This window comes from Emys orbicularis, chromosome 8 (assembly GCF_028017835.1).
Source record: "Emys orbicularis isolate rEmyOrb1 chromosome 8, rEmyOrb1.hap1, whole genome shotgun sequence".
Taxonomy (NCBI): domain Eukaryota; kingdom Metazoa; phylum Chordata; order Testudines; family Emydidae; genus Emys; species Emys orbicularis.
In genome coordinates, this window is record NC_088690.1 from 70,672,317 (window position 1) to 70,699,472 (window position 27,156).

Genomic DNA, 27,156 nt, shown 5'->3' on the forward strand with positions numbered 1-27,156 from the left:
TGTCAGGAACAGTATCCCTGATGATGACACAGCACAACTTATTGCTGAGCTCTGTGACTTTATCCTCACGCACAATTATTTCAAATTTGGTGACAACATATACCTCCAGACCAGTGGCACCGCTATGGGCACCCGCATGGCCCCACAATATGCCAACATTTTTATGGCTGACCTGGAACAACGATTCCTCAGCTCTCGTCCACTCATGCCCCTTCTCTACCTACGCTATATTGATGACATCTTCATCATCTGGACCCATGGGAAGGAGACCCTGGAAGAATTCCACCATGATTTCAACAGCTTCCACCCCACCATCAACCTCAGCCTGGACCAATCTACACGGGAGGTCCACTTCCTAGACACCACCGTACAAATAAGCGGTGGCCACATTAACACCACCCTATACCGAAAACCCACCGACCGCTACGCCTACCTTCATGCCTCCAGCTTCCACCCCGGTCACACCACACGATCCATCGTCTACAGCCAAGCACTGAGGTACAATCGCATCTGCTCCAACCCCTCAGACAGAGACCAACACCAACAAGATCTTCACCAAGCATTCTCAAAATTACGATACCCACACAAGGAAATAAAGAAACAAATCAACAGAGCCAGACGTGTACCTAGAAGCCTCCTGCTACAAGACAGGCCCAAAAAAGAAACCAACAGAACTCCACTGGCCATCACCTACAGTCCTCAGCTTAAACCTCTCCAACGCATCATCAGTGATCTACAACCCATCCTGGACAATGATCCCTCACTTTCACAGACCTTGGGAGGCAGGCCAGTCCTCGCCCACAGACAACCTGCCAACCTTAAGCATATTCTCACCAGCAACCACGCACCGCACCATAACAACTCTAACTCAGGAACCAACCCATGCAACAAACCTCGATGCCAACTCTGCCCACATATCTACACCAGCAACACCATCACAGGACCTAACCAGATCAGCTACAACATCACCGGCTCATTCACCTGCACGTCCACCAATGTTATATATGCCATCATGTGCCAGCAATACCCCTCTGCTATGTACATTGGCCAAACTGGACAGTCACTACGCAAGAGGATAAATGGACACAAGTCAGATATCAGGAATGGCAATATACAAAAACCTGTAGGAGAACACTTCAACCTCCCTGGCCACACAATAGCAGATGTAAAGGTAGCCATCTTACAGCAAAAAAACTTCAGGACCAGACTCCAAAGAGAAACTGCTGAGCTCCAGTTCATTTGCAAATTTGACACCATCAGATCAGGATTAAACAAAGACTGTGAATGGCTATCCAACTACAGAAGCAGTTTCTCCTCCCTTGGTGTTCACACCTCAACTGCTAGCAGAGCACCTCACCCTCCCTGATTGAACTAACCTCGTTATCTCCATACTGATTTATACCTGCCTCTGGAGATTTCCATTACTTGCATCTGAAGAAGTGAGGTTCTTACCCACGAAAGCTTATGCTCCCAATACTTCTGTTAGTCTTAAAGGTGCCACAGGACCCTCTGTTACTTTTTACAGATTCAGACTAACACGGCTACCCCTCTGATTCTTTTCAACTTAACATCTTTTTTAACCATGCTAACACACAGTGAGCCAGACTGGTTTCCAGCTATGCATTTGTCAGTGTTCAGTGAGGCTGGGGGCCTTGGCATGAGCTGACACCTGGTCTGCCAGCATCACACAGGTTTTCTAGCAGAATATCCTAGGGCAGAACTTGTAGCTGCTGCAACAGCCAACGTGGGAAAGGACATGCTCTATGACTGATGGAGACAGACGGGCCAATCACATGCATAAGAGCTGCCCTCTGGCTCAAATGGGGGATGAAGCTGGGGGCGGACTCTAGAAACTCAATTTATAGATAGGAAAATGTTGATTTCTCTCCTGCTGCGTTATGGGAGGAACCCAGGAGTAGGCAGCCCTGATTGGAAGCAGAAATCAAGGGAGGGAGTTGGCAGGAAATGTGAGCAAGGAGACAGGGCTGGCAGCGGGGGAGAAATGGAGGATGAGTGTTCCACTGTACTGGACAAGGGCGGGAACCCTGGATCAGAATCCCCCAAGTCTTAGAGATGTTCAGACTGCATCTGGGCCTCTCTCATGCATCTCTGCTCCGTGTGCATTGAGCTGCACAGTATTGCCCCTTCACAGCAGTGACAATTTCATACTCCCACTGTCCTGCTTAATGTCTTCGACTGCTTCTTTTATCTCCCCATTCAGCTGTTGCTCTGGGGCTGAAGTAACCTGCCATGATGATCTCCCCTCCCAGGATGCCCCTCCTGCTGCTGTTGCTCCACATCCCAAGTGCTGCCAAAGCTCAGGTTAATCCAGGTAAGCAAAATGAAGGCCAGGCTGTTGCAATCCCAGTGAAGCAGCTGCCCCAGAGGTTATTTTCATTGGCTGTGCTCCTGCCAACCGGAGGCCAAGGCTCATTAATCTTCTTCCTCCATAACAGATGGGTCACCCCGTTTCCAGGAACTCAGACTTTCCAAATACAGAGAGGATGAAAGTGTCTTTCTGAAACTCTGCATTGACACCTGCCCAGGACGGGGATGGGCTGTGCTGGTTTACAGTGGCTTTGTTAAAACCTGGTGTAACCCTTTAATCTCACAGTACTGCTGCCTCCCGTCATCCCACAGCACTGTGTTCCTGGCCCTAGCGATTATAAGATAATTCTTCCCAGCCAGTCTTACAACCATGGCCCCACTGAGGACAATGGGAAAGCCCCTATTGACTACAGTCAGGTCAGGATTTTAGCCCCTCTTCCACCAGGAGACTTATCAAGTAGCTTTCTAGGGTTTTCTCTCTGGAATGTGAGGAGTGTTTAGTGTTTCTGAAAGGGAGGGGCTGACGCCAGTGGCAAGTCAGAGACAGGATCCAGTGTATCTTGGTCCTGACCTGCAACCACTCTGATAAAATAACAATTATACCTAGCTCTGAGTGAGTCAGTATCGTTCACTCAGGGGAAATGGAGGCATAGAGCAGGGCAGTGATTTGCCCAGGGTCACCCAGCAGGCCAGTAGCAGAGCTGGGACTAGAACCCAAGTCTCCTGAGTCCCAAAGCACTGCTCTACCCACTAGACTATGCTGCCTCATGCACCTTAGCTGTGATCCACAGGTATTCCAATGCTGCGTCTGCAACAGTTCAGCAAGGGTACCTTGGTTGTAGCTTGCAAGGGGCCTGCTATTTTAATCCTGTGCTACTCTAGTGCCAAAGCACATCCACCCTGAACTGCAGCACCCCCTGCAAGCCGTCCTCTGGGCCCTTTCGCAGCTCTGCCAATGCAGAGTCCTGGCTCTCCTAAATAGGGACACTTGTTCCTGTGGGGTGTTTGATCTATGCACGCATGGGGAGGAGGTTGAGCTCACTGAGCATGTTTGATTTGTGATTATCTGTGGTCGCATGCAGAGCCTGGGCCTTTGAGTGGAGGCCTTTCTATGTTTTGTTCCCAATTGGTCCAGTTTTATTTTGAGTTTGATGAGAGCAAGGAAAACTGTACTGGGTATTATTTTTTCTCCTGGTCCTAGGAGCTTTTTTTGGCCATCCCTAGCTGTAGTAAACAAAGACTTGCTTTATAAAATCTCTGACAGATGCCTGGCCCCTATGCAGAGCCAGGGGCTTTTGAAGTCTTTTTTAAAAATTGGTACGACAAGAAAAGAACATCTAAAAGAGATTTCTCCACATGCATTCATGGAAGCAGAATCTCTAGCCCCTTTGGCCATGGTAGAGGAACTGGTACATATCAGGGGGTTACAGTTGGTTTCCTCTGTGACCCAATCAGTTCAAGGCCCAGGCCCATCAGGAAGGAAAAATTTGCTGGGTTTCCCCATGGATTATGCACAACAACATACTTATTCCAAAGGAGTCAATCCTGTTTCATTGGAAGACTTCTATCAGACATACGTTTGGCCTTGTCTGGCCTGGACAGTCATTGTACTGGACTGGAGCCAAAGTAACTGAGCGGATCCCAAAGGAACAACCTCACAAGGGATTCCTACAGGCTTTCAGTGTGATCTGCGGTTGTAGCCCTTGGAGCTGTGATCTGCTCTGCTATCACAAGTTAAACAGGTTCAGGTTTGGTCAGTATCTGGAAATGGTTCTAGTGATTCGGTAGATGCTGCTCTGTACCGGACACAGTGCTAGGGGCCAGGTGTGCTGCTGTCTTTTGGATGAGACACGACCCAGGGGTGGCCATCAAAAGTGTTATAGAGATCAGCCTGGGCATTTAGGCCAGGACACAATAATTAGATTATGCCTTGCAAAATTCTCTCTGCCTCTAGAGCTAAGGTCCCCAAACTGTCGGTGCATTCCCTAGGGGGGCACGGATGAATGTCCGGTGGTGCACGGCGGGGCCAGGCCAGCCCCCCCGGGGGGCAGGGAGTGCCACCCAGCCCCTCCCCACTCCCAGCTTTGCTCTAGTTCCCAGCATGGGGCTGAGGCTGGGGGTGAGGCCGGGCGCAGAACTACCCCAGGCTGCGGGCCTGGCTGCTGGCCCACATGGCAGCCAGCTGCAGTTCTGCTCCCACCCCTGCCTCCAGCCTCGGCCCCTGGCTGTGGCCTGTTTCTGGCCACAGACCTATCCCCAGCTGTGGCCCCAGCCTCTGCCCCTTACCCCAGTCCGCATCCCCTCCCTGCCTCCCTGGAACTGGGGCCCTGCTCTTGGCCTCAGCAGGTTGGGGGGCGGGGCCTGGACAGGGATAAGGGGAGGTGCAACCCTCAAAAGTTTGGGGACTGCTGCTCTATAGAGAACAAATGTTTAATCCTGGGCTGTCAGTCTAGCAGAGAAAGGTAAAACATGAGCCTATGGCTGGAAGCTGAAGCTAGACAAATTCAGCCTGGAAATAAGGTGAAAATCTTTACCAGTGAGAGTAACTAACCATTGGAACAACTCACCAAGGGTCGTGGTGGATTCTCTGTCACTGAAAATGTTTAAATCAAGATTGGGTGTTTTTCTAAAGCTCTGCTCTAGGAATTGCTTTGAGGAATTTCTCTGGCCTGTGCTGTATGGGAGATCAGACTGGATGATCACACAGGCCCCTTCTGGCCTTGGAATTGATGAATTTTCACTTCCTTTCTAAAGTGGTCTGTCATGTGGCATTGCTGTGCGCTATAAACCAGCTGCTTCCTACCACCCCAGCGGTGGCTGTATTTCAGTGGTGAGTAACGAATTCTGCAAAGTGTTTGTGTTGGGATCGTTTGGATTGCAGTGCCTTACAGTATAGAAATACAATGTATCAAGGTGAAACAGCCCTGGGTCAGACTGAATCACAGTCCATGACTTCCATTTCCATTGAAGCTCATGGGGATTCACTGGTGCAAAACCAATGTGAGAGGAGAGCCAGTCCATGTGTCTTCCCTGCTGGTGCAGGCTGGAACTCAGCTGACCCGTGGGCCGTTGCTGGGACAGCGTAGTGTAGGGGCAAAGGGCATTAGATTCTAATTTTCAAATACAGCAAAAATAAGTGAATTATGGACTTTAACCCATGAAAGATTTTAAGGTTTATCTTAAGTGTCAGCACAGGAGAGTAAGGCCGTCCCACGTCCTCTCCTTCTCCCGCCCCCATATCCAGCTCCTCACTCCAAAGTCCCCTCCCAAACGTGGGGTCTGTGATGTTGCACTCCATAAGTTTTATGGAAATATGTTTATAAGTGTGAATATGATGTAACTGGAATATGCTTCATGCAAAAGGTCTCTTGTAAGGTATCATTACAAAGCTTTTAATCTACTGAGTGTGTTCATCCTATTTGTATGAATGTATCCTTCTTGTATCTAAAACTAGAAATATGAAGTATTACTCTGAGGTCCTATTGTAATTATGCAAAGTGTGGGCCATTAGTGGTGGCTTGGAATCTTGATGGCTCCCATTAACTAGGACGATTGGTTGTAAATGGCTCTGTTTACTTGTAAGCCTTCCTGTGTTCCTATGAGTCAGGCCAGAAAGAATGGAGGCTTGGGGTCTCACAGGACATGTGACCATGTCACCTGGTACTGGAATCCATCTTAAACCTGGTGCTTTTCCATTTAGAAGGAGGGGTGGGGACCCAGAGAGACAAAAGATTCCAGCCTTGTGCCAAAGCTATAAAAGAGGGTGGAACAGAACAAAGGAGGCTGCCAGTCATGGGAAATCCCCTAGTTACCACCCGAGCTGGAACTAACAAGAACTGTACCAGGGAAAGGATTGGGTCCAGACTAAGAAGGAGTCTAGTCTGTGAAAGAAGCTTATTGGACCATCTCTGAGGGTGAGATTTACCTGTATTCAGTTTCCTAAATGTATTAGGCTTAGACTTGCATGTTTTGTTTTATTTTGCTTGGTAACTTACTTTGTTCTGTCTGTTATTACTTGAAACCACTTAAATCCTACTTTTTATACTTAATAGAACATAAGACCAGCCATACTGGGTCAGACCAAAGGTCCATCTAGCCCAGTATCCTGTCTTTCAACAGCGGCCAATGCTAGGTGCCCCAGAGGGAATTAACAAAACAGGTAATCATCAAGTGATCCATCCCCTGTCGCTCATTCCCAGCTTCTGGCAAACAGAGGCTAGGGACACCATCCCCCCGCCCATCCCGATTATCCTCTAGCCACTGAACTTATCTAGTTCTTTTTTGAACCCTGTTATAGTCTTGACCTTCACAACATCCTGACAAGTAGTTCCACAGGTTGTGTTGTGTGAAAAAATACTTCCTTTCATTTGTTTTAAACCTGCTGCCTATTAATTTCATTTGGTGACCCCTAGTTCATTTGGTGACCCCATAAATAGATTACAGTGCTGTATTATAAAGGACCTGATCCTGAGCTGTAACCTTCCAGCTGTATACAGGCTGTCTCTTGGGGAACAGCTTACCTGGTAATCACTGAGAGTGTCCAGTGACAGGGTCTGGATGCTACCAGGAACACTGTTCAAAGGGATTTTGGGGACTGAGGTGCACCTAATGTTAACCTGCGAAGCAAAATAGGACTGGTGGAGTCCTGAGGAGAGTGTTTGAGTAGTTGAAAGGCTGGCGGTGTACAAGAGCTGACAAAAAGCTATCACAGGATGAACTCTCTCACACTGGAGACAAGGGACCCACAGTCCTGGGCGCCCGAGAAAGTGTCACATGATGATATTCCTGATTGAAGAGAAGCAGGCATACTTTATGGTCAACAACTATCCAACCTCCATGCCCTGAGATCAAGATATCTCTGATCCACATGTAGGATTTCCCCCTTGTTTTGTGATAGCAGAGATTGGGAAACAAAGGTAAGGTCCACCTCTTCCGGGCCCACTCCAGAAAGAGAGATAGCAGCTAGGTTACCTGGTTACCAACTTGCCATCTCGCCTTCCGGAGCAGGGTCTAAGGAGTTCTGTACTTCTTTTTTTAGGACTTGAGCACTGACATTCACATATGTACACACGAGTGTGTATCTTCTACTACAGTGCCTTACTTTAATAGATGGTCTTGGATTTACATTTAGATTAATTTATTAGCAACTAACAATGTAATATACTGATTTCTCACATAATTGGTATTTTCATGTACACAAGTGGTCTAAAATTCAGGTGAAATATTGGTAAATATCCAATAATAGCTTTTGTAAAACCTGTTTAAAAATGGTAAAAAACAAAAACTAAGGGCCTTGTTGGTACAGCAGTGTGTGCTGAGATTGTCCACTAAAGTATTCTGTAGATCAGGTAGATGTATGACCTAAAGAGAAACACAAGTGTGATGCACTAGTTCCATAGTCTGATGGCTTCCTGGCAGAGCTGGTAGGATCTTACCCCACCCTGCCTGTTGATGTAGAACAGTGGTTCTCAAACTTTTGTACTGGTGACCCCTTTCACCTAGCAAGCCTCTGAGTGATTATAAATGCTGGAGGCAAAGCGGGGTTTGGGGTGGAGGCTGACAGCTCATGACCCCCCCTGTAATAACCTCGTGACCCCGAGGGGTCCCGACCCCCAGTTTGAGAACCCCTGAGGAAGAACATGGTGGTCATATTGTCCTCCACTACCTGGACTAATCACCATGTGATGTACTGAAGAAAGGGCTTGCAAGCCATTCATCCAGCTCAGCACTCCAAGAGATTGATATACATTCTTGCCTCTCTGGGTCCAGAGAGAGGCAAGAAACTATATCAGTCTCTTGGAAAGGTTTCTCATGTGTGCTCCCCATACCCTAAGCAAAGCGTCTACAGCTATAAACCTGGATCAGAGGGGAGGCTGGGAAGAGATCCCAATACAGGCATTCACAGAGTTCTTCCAGGACAGACTGTACTACAATACTTGGGATTGGGGTGGGGTAACACATAGAAGAGCATATCCAAGTGATGCCTGGAAGGGCATACGCTAGCCTGAACCAGCCCTGAATGCAGTGGAAGTGAAGTCTGGCACATGGCATCATAAAAGGTACAGGAGGCCACGTGTCCCAACATGGCAAGGCACATTCTTATTTATGTGGGTTTGACTCTAGCTGTAGGATAAGGGATGACAGGTTCTTGACTCTGTCCTGGAGAAGATAAGCCACTGATTTGGTGGGAGTCTAGAATTGGCCCAAATAACTTCATATTTTAGAGAGGAGTCAAGCTGGATTTCTGCATGTTGACTCTCAGTACTACCTAAGTTGTGGAACAGACAGGGAATCAGGTGGATGGATTACGAGCCCTGTTGAGGGAGATCTTCTTCATATCAGACAGCTGTCGAGCTATGGGTATATGAAAATGTTCTGTCTTTCTTAGGTATGGTGCTACTACTATTGCAAGCACCTTGGTAAATACCTTCAGTGAAGTCTGGAGTCCAAAAGGTGGAATGTAGTATTGTGTGTGGTCATACCCCACCATTAACTGTAGGTACTTCCTTCAAACGGGATACCTACTGTCGCCTACAACTCACAGGGGATGCCTCCTGAAAGCAGGAGTAATGCCACATCATGATCATTGCCACTGATCTGGTAGCAGTGTCTGCTGCATCCAGAGCTGCTTGTAGGCTCACCTTAGCCACAAGATCATCTTCTGAGACTCTTCCCAAATTCTCCCCCTCAGGCCTGAGGGAGTGTGTCACAAAGGCCTGTATTCTTTCATAATTCCTAAAGTCACAGCAATAAAATCACATTGCTTTATTAATTAACCCAGAGTAAGTGATTAATACCTGGGGGAGCAAACAGCTGTGCATATCTCTCTATCAGTGTTATAGAGGGTGGACAATTTGAGTTTACCCTCTATAAGCTTTATACAGAGTAAAACAGATTTATTTGGGGTTTGGAGCCCATTGGGAACTGGGTGTCTGGGTGCTGGAGATAGGTGACTTGCTGAGCAGGTTTTGGTTAAAGTCTGCAGCTTTGGGGGCGTGGACCAGACCTGGGTCTGTGTTGCAGCAGACTAGCATGTGTGGCTCAACAAGGCAGGGTTCTGGAGTCCCAAATTGCAGTGGAAAACAGGCTCAGAGGTAATTCCAACACATCAGGTGACAGTCCCCAGGGCATCTTTGTGACCGAACCCGTCACAGGGTCCATCCCCAAGGCCATGTTCCCCCCTTTTTCTTCTCCCTAGCTGAACGTCCTTCATGGCAGATGGGGGAAGGAAGAGAAGTTGGAGCTTCTGCCCCTAAGCAGGGTGCCAGGGCTCAGTCCCTCCTCTGCAGCGGGCCCAGCCCTCTTCCTACCTGGCAGGGACCCCTGCTTTTTACTCAGAGCCATGGGGAGTGGGGGAAGGCAGGAAAGAAGAGAGTTGAGCTGATTTCAGAGAGCAGCCTCATGGCTACCTAGTGGAGGCACAGTGACCCCCTGCTCAGGAGGCTGCAGCTGCCTGCCCCCTGGCCTACTGAGTGGAGATATTCTGGACTAAGGCAATGGCCATATCCAGCACTATAGCTAGGGTTGCCAACTTTCTACTCGCACAAGACCGAACACCCTTGCCCCACCCCTTCTCTGAGGCCCCGCCCCCACTCGCTCCATCTCCTCTCCCTCCATCGCTCGCTCTCCCTCACCCTCCCTCACTTTCAGCAGGCTGGGGCACGGGGTTGGTGTGTGTGTGTGGGGGGGTGGTATGGGCTCTGGGCTTGGGGGTATGTGCTCCAGGTGGGGCCAGAAATGCGGGGTTCAGGGTGCAGGAGAGGGCTCCAGGCTGGGGCTGAGGGGTTCGGAGTGCGGGAGGAGGTATGGGCTCCAGCTGGAGGTGCGGGCTCCGGGTGGGGCCAGAAATGAGGGGTTCAGGGTGCGGGAGAGGGCTCTGGGCTGCAGCAGGGGGTTGGGGTGTGGGGGGGTGTGAGGGCTCTGGAGTAGAGCTGGGGATGATGGGTTTGGGGTGCAGGAGCAGGCTCTGGGCTGGGGCTGAGGGGTTTGGAGTGCGGGAGGGGATGCGGCCTACGGCTAGTGGCCAATGCCAGGTGCCCCAGAGGGAATGAACAGAACAGGTAATCATCAAGTGATCTATCCTCTGTCATCCAGTCCCAGCTTCTGGCAGTCTTGGCTGGCCAAGCCAGGCAAAAGGAGAGAGATGGGAAAGAGAAGAAATAAGGTAGGGAAGGAAAAGGGCACAATGGAGCAGGGAGGAGAGAAAGTCTCACATCCCAGCTGGTGGTTGGGATTCAGCTGGAGCTGGTAGGGGTGGTGATGTCATCTGGGTCCCTCTCTCTGGCCTGGTCCAGTCAGGACACCTGTCTGGATCAGGATGACAAAGGTCTGGGGCCCAGGAGATGGTGGGGGTGGCAGCAATGATGGTGAAACTTGCTCCAGTAGCCAGTTTGTCTCCCCAAAGTCTCTTTGTAAGACCCCCAAAGGCAGTGGTGGATGGAACAGCCCATCCCTTCGTTATTTCAGCCGCCAATTAAGCCTAATATTCAACACACCAACTTTGGTTAGTTACTTTCCAGCACCACATTATTCTTGTTTACCAGGCATGATCTTAACACAGTCCTTGAGCTGGGCTAGGAGGCCTTTCAGTTTGGACTCAGTCACGCTGTCTCCCCTTCACACCTTTTCTATCAACATTTGTTGTTCTAGTTCATAAGCTATCACAATAACCTTACACTCACTCTAGGGTTGCAAACTTTGGTCGTATTCCTGGAGGTTTCATTGTATGACATAATCTTCAATTAAAGATTAATTTTTAATTCCCAGAGACACCAGGACAATCCTGGAGGGTTGGCAACTGTAACTCACTCTCTACTGGTGAGCTCATAGTGAGGGTAAATATGTAGGCCCAATTATCACAACAGCCCTCTGCTCAAAAGGGGAAACCAAAGTTTGGCTGCGTAAGGAACGGGAGGGATAATAATACAGAAAATACTCTAATGCTTTGATATCGCTCAGTGGTGCAGCTTCCTCTGGATACTGTGTGCAGTACTGGGCATTCTGTCTCCAAAACAATATAGCAGCATCAGAGGGAACTCTGTGGTGGATGAGGAAAATGATTCAGGGCCTGGAAAACTTTTCCTGGGAAGAGAGTTTTAAATGAAAGCGTGTTTCCCTTGGAGAACAGAGGTAGAAGAGACCAAGAGCTTAGCAAAGTTCAAAAAAAGGATTGGCCACTTAGATGGATAATGAGAACATCAGAGTTAGAACTGCTGACCCGCCAAGAGTTTTGAAAGGGATTTAAATCATCATACTTTGGGGCTGGGGGTGCAGGCTCTGGGATAGGGCTGGGGCTGAGGGGTTTGGGGTGCAGGAGGAGGCTCGGGGCTGGGGCTGAGGGTTTTGGAGTGCGGGAGGGGATGTGGGCTACGGCTAGGGGTGTGGAGGCTGGGGATGAGGGGTTTGGGGTGAAGGAGAAGGGGCCTGGGGCAGAGGATTGGGGTGTTGTGGGGAGCGTGGGCTCCAGGGGGGAGTTTGGGTGTGGGAGGGAACTCTGGGCTGGGGCAGGGGGTTGGGGTGCAGGAGGGGGTTTGGGGTGCGGGGTCCCGGCGGCTCTTACTGCTGCCCCCGGGAAGCGGCCGCCATGTCCCTGCAGCCCCTAGGCACATGAGCAGCCAGGTATGTTCAGCACGCTGCCCTTGTGCTCGCAGGGGCCACCCCCATAGCTCCCATTGGTCATGGTTCCTGGCCAATGGGAGTTGCGGAGCCGGCCCTCGGGGTTGGGACAGTGTGCAGAGCCTTCCTGGCCGCCCATGCATCTAGGGGCTGCAGGTACCTGGTGGCCGCTTCCAGGCGCCATCCGGAGCTAGGGCAGGTAGGGAGCCTTCCTTAGTCCCAGGCCCCCACTGCACCTCCGACCGGACTTTTAATGGCCTGGTTGACAGTGCCGACCAGAGCCGCCAAGATCCCTGTTCGGGCATTCCTGGGCATGGCTGGACAGAGCTTGGCTGAACTGGGAGCAGAGACCGAGATGCTATGGGGGTCTACTGGGGACTCCGCTCTTGCTATTGATTTGACATGGCAGACTCTTTCTCAGATACAGCGGTGATGGGCTGTAGGATAATGCCCCCAAGACAGAATGCTACAAAGCCTTCCTATGTGTCTATAACAGACTGATATCCAGCCCCCGGAGGCCAGCTTCATTGTCTGTCTGTCTGCCTTTCCAAGGCCCCCAGTCCCCCCATATCAGTGGGTCTCCAGCCCAATTCCACAAGCTGCAGCTGACACCTGCTCACTGCTGGGGCTGTAAGCCATTAGCAGTCCTGCCTCCTGCTGCGTGTAGCCCAGCCCAGTAGCCTGGCAGGGTTCCCATGGGTTTTTTTCACCAGCTAAACTAAAGCCAAACCTCTTTCTGTGCCCTGTGTGGCTGCTTTGCATCAGATGCCACATAACCAGGAGAAGGCACAAGCACCCCAAAGAGGAGAACTACTGTTCAGAGGGAGCTGCCTGGAGCCAGGAGCAGGCCAGGCAAGGAAGGAAGGGAGGATCAGTAAGATAAAGTTGTGCACCAGGGAGGAGAGATCAAGAGCTCAGATCCCAAGTGGGGTGACCTTCTAGCACCCCCATGTACCACACTCACACTAGTTTGTCTTCTCTTAAAACTGAACAAAGACTACTGCTGCCCAAGGAGGCTGTGGGGCTGGCTGCGGAGCAGAGGTGCTCACAGAATGGTCTTTCTTTGAAGGCATCGTCCCCAGTACAAGGCTGTCTGAGATCCCTGCTGCACAGAGGTGCCCTCTGCTACTGGTGCCATGCAGAACAGGCTTAGTTTGCCAAATAACCCTCTTCTAAACCTTTCTTCCCGCATCGGACACTATCAGGGACCCTCTATTGGACACAGGACACATACACAGTGCTGCTAGGTCAGTCCATTTATCAGAAGTCTTGCCATATTTGGTGTTTTTCTTCAAGACCCCAGCTCCTGGACTCAGGGCATTCAGTGAGAATCTCAGTTTTCGTTAGCAAAATTAAGTTTCTAGCCCTTGTGGTTGTGGTAGGGTTGCCAACTTTCTAATCACACAAAACTGAACACCCTAGCCCTTCCCCGAGGCCCTCCCCCCGCTCACTACATTCCCCCTCCCTTGGTGGTTTGCTCTCCCACACCCTCACTCACTTTCACTGGGCTTGTGCTTGGGGCGGCACCTGGAGGGGGGCGGCGCGGCGCTCCGGCTGCCGGGGAGAGCGGGGCCACGGCCGGGCTCGCCGCCCTCCCCCCGGTGCTCTGGCCGCCCTCCCCCCCGGACACCGGCCGCGGGCTCGCCACCCTCTCGCCGCCCTGCCCCCGGCGCTCTGGCCGCCCTCCCCACCTGGCGCCCTCCCCCCGGCCGCTGGGGGGAGCCGCCGCCCTCCTCCCGGGGCTCCGGCTGCCCTCCCCCCCGGCGCCCTCCCCCCGCTGGGGGGCGGCCGGAGGCTTTTTTGCCTGGGGTGGCAAAAAAGCCAGAGCCGGCCCTGGCTGGGGCAGGGGATTGGGGTGCAGGAGGGGGCAAGGGCTCTAACTGGGGGTGCAGGCTCTGGGTTAGGACCACAAATGAGGGGTTCAGTGTGCGGGAGGGGCCTCCAGGCTGGGGCAGGGAGTTGGGATGCGGGAGGGGGTGAGGGCTCCAGCTGGGGGTGTGGGCTCTGGGGTGGGGCCGGGGATGAGAGGTTTGGGTTTGGTCCGGCCAATGGGAGTGCGGAGCCAGTGCTCAGGGTGGGGACAGCGCACGGAGCCCTGTGGCCCCCCTGCCTAGAAGCCGGACCTGCTGCTGGTTGCTTCCGGAGCGCAGCACGTAGCCAGGACAGGACCCACAGCACCGCCGACCGGACTTTTAAACAGTAGAAAACTGGACACCTGGCAACCCTAGGCTGTGGGGAAAAGGTGAAAATCAAGATCCGAGTGTTAGTTAAAGGCTCCAAGACCGGAAGGCAAAGAGAGACCCCAACATTCATTCTTATGTTTTAAAATCTCATGACTTTTGAAGGATTTTTGAATACCTGTGGTTGGCAAGGCTGCAGAAGAACACCTGGTTGTCTCCTTTTGGAATGCAGGACACGTATAACCCAGATACCATCACCTGGCTCTTCTCTGCAAAGCCCACAATGCTTTGCTTTGAATGCACTAGCTAAAATCAGCAAAAAACTGGTGCAGCTGCTTCTGGGCCTCTCAGTGTTTTCCCTCCTCTGGAGAGGTCCCAGGATTGTAAATGGTCCCTTAGCTCCTGGTGGAGCACTGCATGCTGGAATTTGTAGTCCTGCAGGCCCCAGATGAGTTTAGCTGCTCACTGCGTGGTAGGAGTCTGTGGGCCACTTTGGCCCATTTGCTGCATCCTTGCCTCTGGCTTTGGCCTGCCTGTGTGTGTTTACTTGGAGGAAGTTTATGGATGGAGCTTAGTGGGCTGGAGCCAGTGGTGAGACAGTAAACAGCAGGGAACAAGCCGCTCTTTCAAGAGCTGGTTTGGCAGCTAGGCGGGACAAATAGCTCTTGGGAAACTGTGTTGTAGCTGCTGCTACACATGGGCTATAGCGAGTGCCAAGCCACAGCCATGGCTGCCGGCACCGGGTACTTTTCCATTCCCAGACTGGCGGTGAATCAGCCTGTGGAAGGAAGCGAGAGGAAACCAATCTGCTGCTTCGTGGGAAGCCTAAAGGTGCTGCCTGCTGCAGGTTTATGGTGATTTGAACTGAATGCTATGGTGGGAGGGAACGCGAGAGGCTGCTTGCTTGGCCTGGTTTTATCCTGTGTTTCTTTAGGGCAGGTGGGAAAGAAACACAGTTTGTTAAAGTAAAAGGAACAAGTTGCCTTTTCCAAGTGAATTTCTCCCTAGTAAAACGTGCTGGAGCAAGAGGCGCAGAGGCTGAAACCACATGTGTATCCATGACAGGAGCAGCACCAGGTTGCCTGTGCTCTCTCTCACTCACACACACTACACCTCAAGGAGAGACTGGTACTTCCAGGGGCGGCTCTATGTATTTTGCCGCCCCAAGCACGGCAGTGAGGCAGCCTTCGGCGGCATGCCTGCGGGAGGTCCGCCGGTCCCGCGCCTTCAGTGTACCCGCTGCTGAATTGCCGCCGAAGCCTCACGACGACTGGCAGGCCGCCCCCCGCAGCTTGCCGCCCCAGGCACGCACTTGGTGCGCTGGTGCCTGGAGCCGCCCCTGGGTACTTCCTGGCCAGTTCAGTAATTGTCTTCTTTCCTGATAGTGCTGGCTGCAATGGTGTGCTTGTGGATGCCTGTCCCACTAGGAATGGACTTCCAAGAGCTAAGCAGATCAAAGCAAGCATATCTATCACACTGAGGAGATTTAAACTTCAAGACTCCTATAAGAAATGGAATGGGAGGTAGATATTGTTTTGCTGTTTTTAAAATTAAATAGGCAGCTAGTATTGTTTTTAAAATTATTATGAAGGACAAGTTTAAGCTTTGTTTGTTTGTAGGGTGACCAGATGTCCCGATTTTATAGGAACAGTCCCAATTTTGGGGTCTTTTTCTTATATAGGCTCCTATTACCCCCCACCCCGTCCCGATTTTTCACATTTGCTCTCTGGTCACCCTTAGGGTTACCATATTTCAGCAAGCAAAAAAGAGGACGGGAGGAGCCCCGCCCTAGCCCGCCCCCGTCCTGCCCTAGCCCCGCCCCTACCCCTTCCACTCCCTCCCACTTCCTGCCCCCTTCAGAACCCCCAACCCTCCCCCCGCTCCTTGTCCCCTGACTGCCCCCGCCTGGGACCCCTGCCCCTAACTGCCCCCCAGGACTCCACCCCCAACCTAAGCCTCCCTGCCTCTTGTCCCCTGACTGCCCCCTCCTGAGACCCTCCCCCCATCCTAACTGGCCCCCTAGGATCCTACCCCCTACCTGTACCCTGACTGCCCCAACCCTTATCCACACCCCACCCCCAGACAGACCCCTGGGACTCCCACGCCCCATCCAACCACTCCCCACCCCCTGACAGCCCCCCCAGAACTCCTGACCCATCTAAACCCCTCTGCTCCCTGTCCCCTGACTGCTCCGATCCTTCTCCCCACCCCTGCCCCCTGACAGCCCCACCCCCAGAACTCCCAACCCCCCCCACCGCTCCTTGTCCCCTGACTGCCCCCTCCTGGGACCCCTGCTCCTAACTGCCCTCCAGAACCCCACCCCCTACCTAAGCCTCCTTGTTCCTTGTCCCCTAACTGCCCCCTCCTAAGACCCTCCCCACCCTAACTGCCCCCCAGGACCCTACCTCCACCTGTACCCTGACTGCCCAAAACCTTATCCACACCTCCCCCAAAAAGTCCCCCCCCGAACTCCCGACCCCCCCCCGTCTCTTGACTGCCCCCTCCAGAACCTCCCTGCCCCTTCTCCGACCCCCTGGCCCCCTTACCCTGCCGCTCGTCCCGGCACGCTGGGCAGCAGGGGAGGAGGAGCGGGGGAGGAGCTCCAGACTGCCGGAGGCGATCTGCGAATGCAGGGAGGGAGGGAGTGATCTCTGCTGCAGGGAAAGTGGAGGAGGGGCTCTCTCTGGCTGTCGGAGCCCCATGTAAGTGGCACCATCCGGCCTGCTGCCCTGTTAGCCGCGCGTGCTCTGCATGGCGGGGGAAGTCCGGACATTTACAAATTCCCCCCGGACGCTATTTTTAGCTCAAAAAGCTGGACATGTCCGGGGGAATCCGGACGAATGGTAACCCTAGTCACCCTAATTGTTTGCCTGGACTGAATACTTGTGTAGGAGGAACTCTTTGAGTTGGCTTTTTAAATACCTTCATGCTGTTTCACATCTCATAAGCCTTGATGAAATATAGGAGCCTTGTCTTATAACAGGCTTATTCAAAGTGATACAAGCTACGAAAGTGAGATCTTGGAAGAGTGTTGCCGTTTTCATAATGTAAATATATGTAAATACTGTAATGATAAATAATAATTAATAATAAATCGTGTGTAATAAGCATGTCATGAAAACAAATTTTGTATTTCTAAGATCACTGCTTTTATAATTTATACTTAGGCAAAGGAGAAAATCCCTGGAAATATTCATTTCTAGGAGGGGGTTTGTGAGACTTGACATTTTAGTGAAAGGGGTTCACAGGTTGTTAAAGTTTGGGAACTACTGCTCTAGTCAGACCTGCATAACACAGGCCAGAGACCCTCCCCAGGATTCCTGTAGTCAGCCCAAAAAGTTGATAGTGGAGCTAGAGCTGATCTTAAGGTATCTGGTCTTTACTCAGAAATTGCAAGTGATCACTCAGATGCTTTTGGAAAAACCTACCTACCCTTTGAGTAAGGGGGATTCATCACACCCCTGGGGAATCTGTTCCAGTGGTTAATTACCCTCATTAAAAATCTGCACCATATTTCCAGAATGAACTCTGCTGACTTCCGCTTCGAGCCACTGGATCTTGTTCTGCCTTTGTCTGCTAGATTGAAGAGCCCTCTGCTCTCAGAAATCTCCTCCCTGTATAGGGATGTCTACTCTAGGCTGTGATCAAGTTGCTTTAAATCTCCTGTTCAATGAGCTTCTTTAGCCTCTCACTGTGAGGTGGGTTTTCCAGATCTCAAATCATTCTTGTGGCGCTTCTCTGAACCCTCTCCAATTTTTCAACATCCTTTTTCAAATATGTCTGCTAGAACGGGCCCAGGATCCAGTATTGGTCTCACCTGGGTTTCATTGTGGATTGCTCAATGAAGACCTGTTGCGTGAATTTAAATGGAAAAACTCAAGGCCAAATAGACACAGGTGTTGACAGGACTACCTGTCCAACATTAAACAGTTTTAAACAAGGTTTGGGGTTTGATGTGCAGAGACCTCAGCCTTCTTAGTACCATGGTGCAAATGTCCCTTTAAACCTGTTAAGAAACAGAAAAGAAGGAAACGTTATTTAATACTTTACATTTCAAATTAATTAAGGCTTTCATTTTAACAACAGCCCTTGTTCCCTTTCCCATTAGCAGTAAAGGGTTTTTAAAGGAAAAATCCCCTTGTTCCACAGTCTCTTAAATGGTGTTAAAATGATAATTGTTCTTTTTTGGGAAAAGTGAAGAAGTTAGTTGAAATGGGCTTGAACTATTGTTAAAATCGGATCTGTTTTGTAGAAGACAAAATGAAACAAACACACACAGAAGGGGAGAGAAAAGAATAGCAAAGATAGAAAATGCAGCTTCTGGAGCTGACTCTCACTTGCAGCCTCACTGCTGGAAAAACACAGACCCAGCATATGGACTTATCCGCCACTCCAAGACCTGGCAAACTTATACCAGCGTTGGGCTGTTTAGGGCTATGATTTTAGTTGCCTCTTTCTGGTCACAGGCTCACAGCAGTATTGCAAAATATAAGAACAGCCATAGTGGGTCAGACCAAAGGTCCATCTAGTCCAGAGGTTCCCAAACTTATTTGGCCTACCGCCCCCTTTTCAGAAAAAAAATTACTCAGCGCCCCCCTTTTCAGAAAAAAAATTACTCAGCGCCCCCCTGGAAATCTACCTTCTTTAAGTGAACAAACAGAAAGATGCAGTGACAAATTTGCGTTCTTTTATGTATCTATATTTCTACTTACGTCCTACAATATAGTAAAGAAAGATGTGTTATTAGAATATCGCCCACGACATCAGGTATACAGTGGTTTTTGCGTAAGACGGCAAAAGACAACCAAACTAAAATACAAATGAAACTAATAAACTGGGTTTTGTTCTTTGCTCAGCATTAGATATATGTATTTGATATTAAATTGTCAAATATCAAACTAAATTTATCAAGAAATAATTAATTTAAAAAATAATCAATATGCAATTAAAAATCAGTTAAGTTTTAATTTAGTTTGCCCTTATTTAAATAATTGTTCCTTATTAACACACGCCTTATTTACCAATTAACACAGATGATTCGATAGATATAAATAAATGTTAATAGTTAAGTTTTTTTACGATTTCATTCCCCTGTTTTCATTAATATTGTAATAAAAAATATGACAAATATATTGACTGTACACTTTAAATAGTACTGTACCGACACAAGCCTGCTACGATTTTATTATTAGTAAGCACTAGAGACACAGAAACGTACGGTAGATATGTAAGAAAATGTATAAAAATACTCACGTGAAAATTGCTGTTTTATTGAAACAACAATAATACAATTTGCTTTGTATGTGATCCGTAATCCGTAAAGATCGAAGGTATCGAATATGAATAAAAATTTTTAAATACTTATTGCACTATTGTTAACTGCTTTTTACACAATTCAGAAACAATCTAAATTAGATTTCATATATGTCGCCTATTTATAGTATCGTATTGTAAACAAGTCATTACACGCACATATTCCTGCCGATGCATGCTGGACTTCCCGACAATGCGCGACACGTTCGCCTGCCAACACTTGCTTGTTAAGAGCTGTTGGCGGACTTGACACCTGATCGGTTATAATTTGTGAATTTATTTGGAAAATAAAGTAATCACTACAACTTTAACTCTGTTACACAACAGATGAAACATGTACGAACGGTTTTTCAAAATTTTCTTATATTCTCTTCTTTCTTTATGCTTCCACCGCCCCCTTATTTTTATTCAACGCCCCCGAATTGCACCCGAGGCTCCTACTGCCCCCCTGGATCGTTCCAGCGCCCCCCAGGGGGCGGTATCGCCCACTTTGGGAACCTCTCATCTAGCCCAGTATCCTATCTTTTGACAGTGGCCAATGCCAGGTGCCCCAGAGGGAATGAACAGAACAGGTAATCATCAAGTGATCCATCCCCTGTCATCCAGTCCCAGCTTCTGGCAGTCTTGGCCGGCCAAGCCAGACTCTTATTAGACAGAAGGCAAAAGGAGAGAGATAGGAAAGAGAAGAAATAAGGTAGGGAAGGAAAAGGGCACAATAGAGCAGGGAGGAGAGAAAGTCTCACATCCCAGCTGGTGGTTGGGATTCAGCTGGAGCTGGTAGGGGTGGTGATGTCATCTGGGTCCCTCTCTCTGGCCCGGTCCAGTCAGGACACCTGTCTGGATCAGGATGACAAAGGTCTGGGGCCCAGGAGATGATGGGGGTGGCAGCCATGATGGTGAAACTTGCTCCAGTAACCAGTTTGTCTCCCCAAAGTCTCTTTGTAAGACCCCAAAGGCAGTGATGGATGGAACAGCCCATCCCTTCGTTATTTCAGCCACCAATTAGGCCTAATATTCAACACACCAACTTTGGTTAGTTACTTTCCAGCACCACATTTTTCTTGTTTACCAGGCATGATCTTAACACAGTCCTTGAGCTGGGCTAGGAGGCCTTTCTGTTTGGACTCAGTCACGCTGTCTCCCCTTCACACCTTTTCTATCAACATTTGTTGTTCTAGCTCACGGGTAGGCAACCTATGGCACGCGAGCTGATTTTCAGTGGCACCCACACTACCCAGGTCCCGGCCACCAGTCTGGGGGGCTCTGCATTTTAATTTAATTTTAAATGAAGCTTCTTAAATATTTTAAAATCCTTATTTACTTTACATACAACAATAGTTTAGTTATATATTATAGACTTATAGAAAGAGACCTTCTAAAAACGTTAAAATGTATTACTGGCACGCGAAACCTTAAATTAGAGTGAATAAATGAAGACTTGGCACACCACTTCTGAAAGGTTGCCGTCCCCTGTTCTAGTTCATAAGCTATCACAATCAGGGTCAGCTCCAGCGTTTTTGCTGCCCCAAGTGGCGGAAAAATAAATAATTAAATAAAAAAGCCGCGATCGGCTGCAGCTCTACCACCGCCGCTTCATTCTTCGGCGGCAATTCGGCGGCAGGTCCTTCCCTCCGAGAGGGACTGAGGGACCCGCCACCTAATTGCTGCCAAAGAGCCGGAGGTGCCACCCCCTTCCATGGGCCGCCCCAAGCACCTGCTTACTGCGCTGGTGCCTGGAGCCAGCCCTGATCACAATAACCTTACACTCACTCTAGGGTTGCAAACTTTGATTGGTCGTATTCCTGGAGGTTTCATTGTATGACATAATCTTCAATTAAAGATTAATTTTTAATTCCCAGAGACACCAGGACAATCCTGGAGGATTGGCAACTGTAACTCACTCTCTACTGGTAAGCTCACAGTGAGAGTAAATGTGTAGGCCCAATTATCACAACAGCCCTCTGCTCAAAAGGGGAAACCAAAAGTTTGGCTGAGTAAGGAACAGGAGGGATAATAATACAGAAAATACTCTAATGCTTTGATATCGCTCAGTGGTGCAGCTTCCTCTGGATACTGTGTGCAGTACTGGGCATTCTGTCTCCAAAACAATATAGCAGCATCAGAGGGGACTCTGTGATGGATGAGGAAAATGATTCAGGGCCTGGAAAACTTTTCCTGGGAAGAGAGTTTTAAATGAAAGCGTGTTTCCCTTGGAGAAGAGAGGTAGAAGAGACCAAGAGCTTAGCAAATTTCAAAAAAAGGATTGGCCACTTAGATGGATAATGAGAACATCAGAGTTAGAACTGCTGACCCGCCAAGAGTTTTGAAAGGGATTTAAATCATTGAATCGGGCCCCGCACTTGCCGCTCTTACAGACTCCTCTGCCAGCCACCACTGAGTGAGCATGAACCTCTCGGTTAGGGCATGGTAAGTACAGTTTGTTGCGCTTAGTCAAACACTAAGGAGAACAACACTTTGTCATCCCAGTGTTCAAGATTTCAAAATGTTTATTAAAGCTAATGTTAAAATGATATAATACACAGGTTAAAGAAAGAGTGTCTGTACCTCTGGGTATAGTGTTTACATTGTCCAAAAGTACAAAGGTTGGTTTGAAAGTCATAAAATACATAATCTGCAGTATCCCAGATTAAGGTTAATAAATTCAGTGATACAGTTAGAGTATTAGCATCCAAGTATTCAGGTACTTCACTCATGAAAAGTAGTACAGAGAGTTGGTTGTGGAAAGCAAATATAGGAATGAGTGAAGATTGTCCCTCAGTAATTGAGAATTTATTATAGGCTGTCCCTTAGAAAACACAATCCATCAGGGAAGTATTTCAGTTTTTTCCCCGACTTTGCTTCTCATCGGCACTCCAGCTCATCTCCCCCGGTATTGCCGATGTCCGGTGATGTATTCTAGATAGACGTCCCTCGACCACCTGATGGTGTCCAATACCATGAGTTGCTGCATCAGCCAAGCATAGCACTGACTGATTCTGCATTCTCGCAACACTCGTTAAAGTGTATTTTAACTCAAAACAGCCAAAATTGATCACTTTGGCAAAGTGGGTGTGTCTGCTGAACATGTAGGCAAAGTAGGTGTGTCTTAGTGTGGGACCATAATAAATCTCATTCTGTGGCAGAAGGATCTGGGAGGTGTCATCTGATTCATAAACATCTACAAACTCCTAATTCCAGTGGTGTCACGCTCTGTGGTGGTGGTGGAGGTGGGGGACAACTTACTGCCTCCCAGCTCCAGGTGCTCTGGTTGGTGGACATTTTGCTAACACAATGCCATCGGAAATGGGTCACATTGAGTATCATTGCAAAGCCCTTTCTTCCCATCACCCGAGCCATTAGCACAGCTCACACATGCCACCACTCTCAGCAGAGGGCTAAAGACTGATCAGCCTCCCAGAGTCAGTTCCACTAGGTTAAGTTAGAGGCATATGGTCTCTTCACCCACTGTGAAATGCAGCCACTTCTGGGGTGACATATGGCAACACTAGAACATGAGGATCTTTTATCCTGCCTATCTATAGACCTTGCTAACTGTCCGCTAATTAGTCTGAGCTATGCTTTGTGATGGTTCCATGTAGGGCAGGTCCTTTCTCCCAGCTCCATCGGCTCTGCTGGGGATCGTGACACACACTCTGTTGTTTGCCCTATCCAGGGGGAGAGTCTGGGGTTTGCTCTGCCTAATGCCAGCCAGCCAGAGCAGGGTTTTGCCTGGATGGTCCTTTGGCTGAGAGGAGCTCAGGACACTTATTCCAAGATTGCAGCAGTCTCTGTGTGACACTGGCTGTTACTGGGGACTCCTGCCAGGCCTGGGAACTCCTCCTGGATACCAGAGACACCTCCGCTGCCAACTACAAGTCAATTACCTCCCTGCCCCACCCTGCTGAGGGGAGTCACTTTCCCTCGCGCAGGATGGCAGCATGGAGGGAGCACAGGCGTAACCTGCTGAAGTGCGGTGGCCAAGCTGTCTTGATGGGGTCTGGGTCTGGGATAGCTGGGTTTGGGTGAGGGGCATTGGCAGAGCTGTGTGTGAGCCCAGGAGGGGCTGCGGCAGGTACATTTTCAGAGATGTTACTGGGGGGGTAGGGGCCAGGCACTAGAGTAGCAGGTGGTGCTGCAGGCTGGGACAGAAGTGTATCTGGAGCTGTGTGGAGGGCAGAGGTAGGAGAAGGGGCTGCCGGATGTATCAAGAATGGCTACATCAGCCAGGCTGTGTGGAGGTCCTAAGGCTGGCATAGCAGGGGGGTCTATGGGTCTACACCAGATACCGGGCACCAATATTTGTGTGGGGTGCGGAGCCAAAGCCTAGAAGAGCAGGAAGTGCTACTAGAGATCTGCTGATGGGCCTGTTTCTTATACCACTGTGGTATCTGTGGTGCACTGGTATAGCTTTGGGGAGGTCCCAGGACTGAGCTAGCATGGAGTGTGGTGGGGCAGGGCTGGCATGCACTGGGAGGAGCTTGCCCAGAGCTGCTTGCACCATGCTTGACCTTCTCCTGACCGCCAGCTCTGAGTTCCTCGGAAGCACTGAGCATTCTCCACATCACTGGAGCAAACTGAAGGGACAGCCAATGGTGTGTCTCGTTTCAGCTGTGTGCCGTTATCCTCTGGGAATGTCAGGCGGCCACATCCCAGACGAAGACATCTCCGCCTCCAGCCAGTGGTCTGAATCCACAGCAGCCAAGTATGGAAGGTGAGGGCAACCGACGCGAGGGAGCCGTGTGCCTTTCACATGGGGGTGATTGGCTGCTTGGTATCACACTCGCCCTATGGCAGGGGACAGCTGCGTCACTGATGTTCTCAATGGCCATAGCAGGATTTCACTGGTGTTCCTGTTCTGTGACTGGCCATTGCTGGGCGAGGACCCTGTGCTGGGGCCCAGGGCGTGTTCCATGCACCTGCAGTCTCACTCTGCCAGTGTCATCCTGCATGTGCAGCATACATCAATGGCTGCCGCTCTTACAGACTCCTCTGCCAGCCGCCACTGCTCCTGTGCCCTGGGCCCAGCACAGGACAAGGCAGGCTCTGCTGTAGCTGTGGGGAGGTGGAGAGCACTTCCCAGAAGCAGGCAGTGGGGCCTTGGTTCCATGGCAGCTGTGGGGCTGGCCCAAGACAGCGTTCCTGGAATGTGTTCCTGGGGGCAATGTTGTGGAGCCATGGCTAGGCTTGCATGGGGCCAGTCCCTGCAGCAGCTGCCAGGTGCCAGGGTGGCTGACAGCTTGGTCACTGGCTGAGGCTCCTCCAAATGCAGGCTGAGGGCATGTTCATCAGCAAGAGGGAAGCTGCTGCTCTCCGTCCCTAGCAGTCTCCTGCCAGGTCCCAGAGTGAGGAAGAGTCCAGCCAGCTGCAAAGGGGAGCAGAGCGGAGATGGGAGCACAAGGAAGGTACCAAGTGGACAGTGGGGCTGGGGACCTGGGCTCAGACCCGGGGATTCTTGGGGTGAAAGGGACATGCCGTGTGTCAGAAGACAGGGCAGATTTGGGGAAGAGTTTTGTAGTGAAAGACATGCAGCCATGAGCTTTCTAACCCAGACCTTTCCACAGGAAACTAGACCCAATGGGGTGTGTGATGCCTGCAGACCCAGGAAGGGCATGTGGCCCTGGAGCTCAGCTGCATGTCAAGGGGCCTCCCTGCAGCCAGCATTAGCCATCACAGTGCCCTCTGTGAGCTCCCTCCTTCACTCTGGGCTCAGTAAAGGATGCGGCAAGCATGCGTGTGTTCATTTGTGAATGCATGCTGGGGAGAGTTCCTTGTGCTAGGAACTCTGTCATGAACGTTCCCTCAGCTGGAGCAGTGACTCTGAGCCAGCAAGGAGCAGTTGCTGATGGGTGACGCTCACCCCGTGTCTCCTCTCCTCCCACCCATGTTCATCTTAACTCCTGCAGGCAGGGTGAGATAAACCCACCCTGAACAGCCCCATTGGCCTCACTTTCTCTGCTGGCCCAGCCCACTCCCCGGAAATTGCCCGAGTGTGAGAGGGCAGCTGCAAGAGAGATGCTACACCCAGCATGTGCCCAGCAGAGGCTGCCCCAAGGCTGGGGTTTGACCCTATGGCTGCTTGTCGCTCTGCATTGGGGAGTTGGTGGCAGGACACTGTCTACAGTCTCCCTGCTCTTCCTCTCCTCCTTCCTGTGCTACTGACTGCTCTTCCTCACCCGGTGCTGAGGAAAAGTCATGCATCATCTCCAGTGATTGGAGGGAGATGTTTTCTCCTGGCCCCTCCCGTCTCACCTCTCCATCTGGGGCTCTGCCCTGCCACCTTAGTTACCCAACAGCTTCTCACGTGGCAGGCCCTGCACGTTGTGTTTCTGCCTCTAGTGCCTGGCCCCTGACCCAGCTGTGAGGGCTCCTGTAGGGCTCGAAGCAAGGGCCAGTTTTGTATACACACCATGCTGCTATTGAAGGTCCAGCCCCACGTCAGAGGCAGTGAGGAAGACTCTTCAGGGAACATGCCCATGATGACATCCTCCGACTCCTGCCATATACTATCCTGGTCCTGTCAGCCTGACCCAGTGCAGTCCCACGTGCTTCCTGTCCTCCCGCACTTTGGGTAGCTAGTGCCCAACAGGTGCCTACAAGTGACGACTGGTGAGAGCAGGGACTGCAGTTGGGCCCCCTGGTGAGCAGGATCTGGGGGCAGTGGTGCGGTATTCCCCTCCCCTGGGCCCACAGAGCCCCAGGGCCCACACTGGCCCTCAGGCCTGATTCTGGTGGGATTTCTGATGGGTCAGATACAGAACCTGCCCCAGGATCAAATCAGGGGAGCACACGATTTGTGAGTGGGGAGGCAAGGAAACACCCCCACATGACAGCAGGCGAGGAGATGTATGGGTCACGCTCAGAAACGGCACCCAGCACCAGCACTCCAGATCCAATGTGAGCTGCTGGGGGAACACGAGATGGCCCGTGGGAGGGAGAAATTCGGATTATGCTGCTCCTTGCCCAGCTCCACCCTGGCCATGGGACTGGTGTCCCTATGGGGGCCCAAGGCCGAAGCTCAGAACTCAAAGGGGGTGGGGGAACACTCCTCCAGCATTTTATAATGAGAGAACTGAGACCTCAGGGCTTCAGGCCGCTGGAGAGCCCTCCCCACTGCAGGGCCCCAAATCTGTGAATCCACCCCCATATGCCAGCTCCTTGTGAGGGGAAAGACAGGTCCTCCTGGTGCTGCAGGTGAGTTAAGGGTTGGAGGCTGAGGAGCTGTGACTTTCCTGCTCTATTACTGCTGGTTAGAAGAGTCCTGGTCAGTGCTAGGCCAGCCCAGGGGCAGGTAGGGTGGGCTGTAGGGAAGGCAGGGTGGGGTCTGACGCCTGGGGAGCAGGGTGCCATGATAGGCTCTCACAGGAAGTCTTTTTGGAAGTGACTCTCTCTCCTCCCCTGCACTCCTACCCCACCCTGCTCTGCCCCAGGCTTGATTCAGAAGAGGGCGATGGGGCTTGGTGTCCGGAGATCCCCGTTGAGCCAGATGACCTCAAGGAGTTCCTTCAGATTGACCTGCATGCCCTGCACTTTATCACCCTGGTGGGGACCCAGGGGCGACACGCTGGCGGCCACGGCAACGAGTTTGCACCAATGTACAAGATCAATTACAGCCGGGATGGCACCCGGTGGATTTCCTGGAGGAACCGGCATGGGAAGCAGGTAAGGAGGTGGGGAGGCTAATAAATCTTCCCTGCTAGGATCCCACTGCCCTGGAGATGGG

The 27,156-nt window shown here is 50.8% G+C and overlaps 1 protein-coding gene across 1 annotated transcript in view; it reads left to right on the forward strand.

The window, feature by feature from the left end:
• Positions 1 to 2,250: 2,250 nt before the first annotated feature.
• DDR2 (discoidin domain receptor tyrosine kinase 2) overlaps positions 2,251 to 27,156 on the forward strand; it is a 73,336-nt gene continuing 48,430 nt past the window's right edge. The window contains exons 1-3 of the mRNA XM_065409293.1: positions 2,251 to 2,332; positions 24,045 to 24,147; positions 26,864 to 27,095. Coding sequence (XP_065265365.1) covers positions 2,251 to 2,332; positions 24,045 to 24,147; positions 26,864 to 27,095 — 417 coding nt within the window. The remainder of the gene's footprint in view (positions 2,333 to 24,044; positions 24,148 to 26,863; positions 27,096 to 27,156) is intronic.